General features: G+C 37.4%; 1 protein-coding gene and 1 pseudogene across 1 annotated transcript in view; both read left to right on the top strand.

Moving 5' to 3' along the window:
• The window catches only part of LOC131769977 (relaxin receptor 2-like), a 28,207-nt gene extending 22,451 nt beyond the window's left edge, over positions 1-5,756 (top strand). The window contains exon 21 of the mRNA XM_066164804.1: positions 5,456-5,756. Coding sequence (XP_066020901.1) covers positions 5,456-5,756 — 301 coding nt within the window. The remainder of the gene's footprint in view (positions 1-5,455) is intronic.
• Positions 5,757-5,989: 233 nt separating this feature from the next.
• Positions 5,990-7,089, top strand: LOC136278118 (ficolin-1-like; annotated as a pseudogene).

Consider the following 7,089-nt stretch of genomic DNA (forward strand, 5'->3'; position numbering starts at 1 on the left):
CTATATTGCCTAAAGGAGTCGCTTTTTAGTAAGCATTTTCACACATTGTTAGCAACGTAATTCGGTTTGTAGTAGTGTAGGATTCTTTCTGTCTTAGAATATACCGTGACAAGAGATACAAAAGTGGTTTTTAAGAGTTTTGATTTAATGCTTGCTCGTTTTTCCTGCTTGATTATGTGCTTCATTATTAGAACAATACCAAGCTTTTCTTTATATTTGCTGCAGGGTTCAGAAAATGCATGCTTTCTGACTCATTGAATTATCTAACAAGTTGACCCTTTTAAAAAACAAAAATAGTAACCTATGTGCTTGTATAGGATATACATAGAGGTTGATTGAAAAAAATTTTTGTTAGTAATTTGATAATAATATAAATGCTGTATTCAATTGGATTATTACTGTCATTAATATAATAAAAATAAAAATAACGAGAGGGATCAATAACACCTTGGCTATTTGAAGTTGTGTTTATTTTATGTACTTGGATATTTTGCAAATGAAGCGAGTGCATCCGATGTCTCACATCAACTACAGCGACCAAACCAATCATGCAAATGGTCAGGCTCATCATATTCATAAAAATAAATGGAATCATATACATAAAAATAAAATAAAAGAGAAATGAAATTCATATTTTTTTTATTTGTTTGTTTTTTTTTTCGGTCGAAGAGATCTTTTAAAAAAATAAAGAAACATAGAAAGAAAAAACCTAACAAACAAAGACGCTTTCCAAAACAACTAACTTTCTATCTCCCTTTTCCCGTGCTCACCCTGAATAGATTAAATAATAATTAATAATTAAAATTTAATAATTAAATAATAGATTAAAATGCTCCTTCTCTCTCACTCTCTCTTATAAGCCGATTCCCTCCCCTTTCTCTTAAAAACTCAGGTAGTAAGTTTTTCAATCAGAAAAAATGTTTACTGGTGCGGTATCTTTCAAAGCAGGACATTCTTATTGATTTTTTTAAAACCCTCTTCTTCGTTTTTTTTTTTTTTTTCACGAGGAGAGGGAATTTTTAGAAACCCAGCATGTGTTTTTCGCAAAAGTCTAGACACGCTATTTTACTTTCTCATTTTCTATATAAGTGTCACCTTTTCACTACTTCAATGTTACCTGCTGTTAATAAAACTTTCTATAATTTCTTGCAACATTGTTTAAGGGAAAGAAGCCGAGAGGACTTTCAAGTAACTTTTGATGGATGAACTTCAAGATATCTGTTTATTATGTTGGATAATCTCTCCTAATAAGGAGAGTCGGGGTTAGGGTTGTTGAAGGCCTAAATGTAATAACTGTCCTAAATGTAATAAAGTCCTAAATGTAATAAAGTCCTAAATGTAATAACATTTAGTCCTATATGTAATAAGCTTCCAATGCAATCATTTAACTCCTTCGGTGCATTGTTGTTATGGCGGACATCCACATTGGGATGTTAAAGTGACAGCTGTTGCACCAAAAAAACCGCTGACCAGTATACATGTCACATTACGGGCTCGCTGATATCAATCAGCGTCTTTTTACTTGCTAGACATAAGAAATATCAGCAGTCGAAGTATGGTCCTTAAAGCGGTTTATTGATCGAGTTGAAAATCATTTCCAGCCCAAAGTGGGCTAGTGCTTGGCTGGAAACTCATAGGATGGAATCGATTGGTACGTAATCATTAAGAAAAAGAAAAAAAAAGAGAAAAAGAAAAAGAAATTGACTACAATTGATGATGAACTAGCATGCTATTGTTGATGTTATCGTTCGTCACATGTTAATCCAAAAGAAAATTATTATTATCAGATGTGTTCCTGAAATTTTGCATATCAATGATATTCAGTGTCAACTGATTTTAATGAAGCATTTGAGTTCATTTTTTAGGATGACTATCCTGATTTATTCAATTTTGCACCTGGGATATTGCATTTCTAGCCCCCTATAGATTTACTCCACCTCAGTTATCAGTTCATGTACCATATGACTATAAGTGGAAACTGCTGAGCTTTCTTTTTTTCATTCATTTATTTATCTATTCATTTTCTCCCCTCACGGTGGGCAGAGGAGATGAAGACAAAAGATGAAATATAAACATTAGTTCAACTGTAAAATATCTGTTTTCCCAATATTTCGGTTCGGGAACTGATGAACCTGTCATAAGGGGCTAAAGGAAAACAATGAAGGTACATTAGACCATCAACTGACCATCGTGTTGAATGTTGTCGCTCAATGGTTCAATTTGACTCTTGCGTGGAAAAAAGGCAACATGTCGGGACCTGTGATCGTGAAATGGGATAACATATGATTGGTCAGTAGATATCTTGCTCTGTAAGACACTTTTTCATATAGCCAGCAGCGCACGCGGGAAAGATGAAGAGAATCCTGTGTTCTGATTGGCTACCTGAGCGGGCATGATGGGCCCACCTTCGTCCGCTCGGGATTCCCCGTATTGATCCCACGCAAGAAAACTTACAAAGTTCGTAACTTTTGGACAGTGTTGGCATATACATAGAAAAAAAAATAAACGAGCCTCTTGGGTTTATTGTGCTGCAAACACAGTTGGCTTTCACTATCGGCTCTCGAAATAAACGGCCATTCTTGATTCTTATCTAAGCGAAATCTTTTGCTATACAATGAATCCTTTAATGATTAAGCCAAGAGAATATAAACTCTCTTGAACAAGCTTGTATGGTCAAGATTACTTACACTGATGACAGAAGTATATCGTCAAATTCTGTTACACTTAAGAGTCTGAGCCAATGGTATAAAGAGAGCTACTGGTCAGCGTTCTCATTGCTTTTGCGTCCGTCAATTTGATGCCAAAAGTACATCAGTATCAGTATAAGGTTTTGTAGCCAATGCTTCTCAACGCACATCTTTAGCAAATAAAAAGACGCTGAGTAATATCAGTGAGCCCGCAATATGCCGTGAATATTGGCCAGAGGATTCTTTTGTGCAACAGCTGTCACTTTCACGTCTCAATGTTAGCGCAGTTAAACGATTGCATAGGAGCCTTATTACATTTAGGACCAAACGTTATTACATTTAGGGCTTTATTACATTTAGGACCAAATGTTATTACATTTAGGAATTTATTACATTTAGGACAGTTATTACATTTAGGACTTCAACAATCGCCACTTAATATGTATTTTTAGTTGGAATTTCGCGAATGACTGGATGTGCTTACCATCCCTCGCGGCGCCGCAAATTGACCTTAGCTTAACGTATGAGAACGGCGTTGAGTTCCAAATGGAATCTTAAGTCACTCGCCCTCGGGGTTTCTTTTCTCAGACCACGCAAATTTTCATGATTTCATGTTGTTATTTTGCAGAAGACGGTTGAAATCCAACATTCAACGCATCAATTTGACGAAGTACACAACATGGTAAGGTGCGATTCCTGATTCTAATTTCATGATACCTCGCTCATTGTATAATCGCCTTCGTGATATTACGCTAATTCAGCTTGATTTCTGCTTTTGTGCGCCTGCCTTTTCATGTTTTTGTCTGAGCAAGTACTAGAAGTCACCTACCATAGAGCCCAGATGCAACTCCAAAGCGACTGATATAGGACCTCGGTATGGGAGAGATGTATGCGATTGGATGCGTTTACCGGCACAACTGATAGCCTGATCTCAGTTTTATGACCCAACCTGAGTTGTCTACTTTCTTGCGAGTAAAGTTTTCTAACTTTCCGACTGAGATTGCTCTGATTGGCTCGAGGAATAATACTTCTGTCGTCCATTCTTGGTTAACCCTTTAACTCCCAATATCTGATTGTTAATTCTCCCCTCTAGCTCCAACACAATTCCTTGTAAATTAGTTGCTAGAATTTGGTGAAAGATCAAGATATAAACTTCTACCTAATAAGTTTGAATACTCTCCTTAACCGTTTGCTGGAAATAGTGTGGAAACTATAGGGAGAAGTTACATGTCAGTCACTTCTGGGAGTTAAAGGGTTAAATTGTTGTACCGGAAGCCAAGAAAACTCATAAACGATGGTGACTTTTATTACTTTGATACCGTGTTTCTGCCCATATATAGAAGAATTATGCGAATTCAGCCGCTGTCTTTGAATATCTTGTTTATCGTCGGGGCAAGAACTGGAGTTTAGCTGCCATACAGGTCAATGACTCCAAAACGACTGGAGCTGGGCTGTAGAATCGGAATAAAATCATTGGACTGGATATGTCTACTGACACAACTGACAAGCCGATGTTAATTTTATGACCCAAGCTGTTTTGTTACTTTTCTTCTGAGAAAAATGTAGTAGTTTTTAGATTGAAATTGTTTTGATTGGCTTGAGGATACTTTAGTAGACACTCTTGAATAAATTTGATGACCCAAGTGAAAAAAGTATAAAAACAAATAGTAACGTTATAAAGATTGCCTGATATTTTTTAAGAGGACACCTATGTAATATTAAATAATTTGTCAAAGGGGATGAAAACTTATCATAATTATAGTATACAAGAAAATGAAAGTTCTCATAACATTAGATTGACCAGACGGTAAATTTAAGAATTGCAAGCTGTGTCGAAGGCCGCATAAATGAACATGTACCTATGGGTCTTTGCAGCGTTTAGGCTACTCAAGGCTATCACACAGGGGTCAACTCACTTTTTAGAGCCTGATTTTAGGGCGGTTAACTTCGCAAAGGTGATAGAAGATCGAAAACTCAACGGGACAATCTTAAGAGAGCTTGAAATGGCTTCTGAGATCTCTTGCCAGTTTGAATGTTTTTCTGAAGACCGAGGTATGTCATACAACTTCCTTTCCATCCATGGAAATGAGACAAGTACATGCCAAAATGCAACTAAGTGATCTGACCGATTTGTTAGTCGAGTTAATTTTACCAAAGAACATGGAGCACTGTTTAAAGGAATACAGGTTATAATACTGGTTGATGTTAGTATTAGAGAGCTATGAAGCATTGAATTGAATTGAATAGAGTGGGAGGGCTGGAGAGTGAATATATTTAACTCGGGGTCATAATGTAAAGACTGAGCGCAGCGAGCTCCTTGAGTCTTCGTCACGAGCCGAATATATTCCAGTATGGCCCTGTCAGTCAATAAGCACTTTAACACATGACCACTACTTCTCGAAACTTTCGAAAATTTTGTTTCAGCTTAAGTAGGACCCGAAAGATGAGTGCACGCGGTACAACCACAAGAAAGATCCTACTTTAAAAACTGTTCTCTTTATTTTTTTTGAGTCAGAACAAGAAAATCAGAATTCATCGAAAAACGGGTCTTATTTTCTCACTTCTTTATTTCCACCGAGTACAAGTCCACAGGTAGAAGCTTTCTTTGTGATTGCGCATGGGGTGTCAGGCGAGTCATATACGTTATATGTTTTCCTACTTTTGAGCGTGCAGGCCAAAAGGTTATGACGCCATTAATTTTTATTTTCATTACAGACAATAACGTTGATACTCTCAGTGAGTTATATCCTCAGATGTTTAATTCATAGATTGCCCCAAAAACACTATTATCAAGATGATTCCTCAACTGACGGTGAGTACTGGGTTTACCCTGATGAAGAAGAACCATTTCAAGTGCTGTGTGACATGAAAACTGATGTTGGAGGATGCACCACCTTTCAAAGGCGCATGGATGGCTCTGTAGACTTTTATGTCGGCTGGGATTCATACAAAAAGGCTTTTTGTACTTTTGGAACAGAATTTCAGATCAGCTTCTTAGTGTCACTATTACTGGACTCAACAAAAAGAGTTCTTTTTCTTCCATGTAAAGTGATAAAGATTAAAAAGTGAAATTCTTGACATAATTTTTTCCGCTGGCTTTGTTTCTTTCCGATGGAAATAATTGGGGGACAAATGCAGACGTAGACGGGGGTTATTGTGTGATAACTGTCCGGTGAGTTTACAACACATGACTAACTATAAAGTAGCTAATTTAATTGCGCAGAAAATGGAAAGGTGGGTTATAGAAGTCGGTAACTTTATACTATCAAAGGATTACACCTTTGGGTTTCTATTCTAAAGATTGTCCTAGGAACTGTCTTGACCATTATCAAAATGGCTCCACTTCCGACGGAGTGTATTTGATTTACCCTTATGAAGAACAACCCTTCCAAGTACTGTGTGACATGACAACTAATGGTGGAGGATGGACCACCTTTCAAATGCGCATGGATGGCTCTGTAGACTTTTATGTCGACTGGGAATCTTACAAAAAAGGCTTTGGAAATCTGGGAAGAGTTTTGGCTTGGGAATGACTACCTTCACCGTCTCACTGCATCTGCCAACATGGTGTTTCGAATTGATATGGAGGATTACGAAGGCGACCGAAGATTTGCCGAGTACACGACCTTCTTTGTGGCCGAAGAAAGCAATGATTACCGGGTAACGATCGATACATACCGAGGCACCGCAGGCGATGCATTACTATCTCTCAGTAGGCCTATCAGGTTTGTTTCAGACATTTCAGTTTTTCGTATAATGCTTAGCGAATAGTTATATAAAGCTAACCCTGAGAGCTCTGCGCAAGAACCGAGAAAAGTATTCATTACCCGCTGAAGATGAAGATCTCTACACTTATTCAAGTTAAACATCTCTTTTTGAGAATGTACTGCTACAGGCAACATTGCTGATCAAAAGATCCAACTTATATCTGACGCATATTGCTGACAATTACAGCTCCTTTTGAATTGGTGCTAGTACATTCCTCTACGCTACATTATTAACCATAAAATGCGTTTTGTTGATTCCTAACGTTACCATTTGTCTTTCACGTGCCTGATGGGGGAATATTCTCTTTCTACACTTTGCTGATAATGCAGCCTTATTGCTGACCATACAATGTTATCAGTAGCATTGTTGTTCAGCTCTTCCTCAGTTTCTTAAAAAATTCTTTTTTCATATCAGAAATATGAAGTTTACAACCAAGGACAGAGACAACGACGTCGCTAACAGTAAGAATTTTGCCTTGTACTATAAAGGCGCCTGGTGGTACAACTATTGCCATAACGCAAATCCAAATGGTTTGTACCAAGGTGGAGGTAACGCACAAGGAATTACATGGGAACCATTTCGGGGACAAGATTATTCGTTAAAGCACATCGAGATCAAACTTCGACCAGCATAA

The sequence above is a fragment of the Pocillopora verrucosa genome, chromosome 1 (assembly GCF_036669915.1).
Source record: "Pocillopora verrucosa isolate sample1 chromosome 1, ASM3666991v2, whole genome shotgun sequence".
Classification (NCBI taxonomy): domain Eukaryota; kingdom Metazoa; phylum Cnidaria; class Anthozoa; order Scleractinia; family Pocilloporidae; genus Pocillopora; species Pocillopora verrucosa.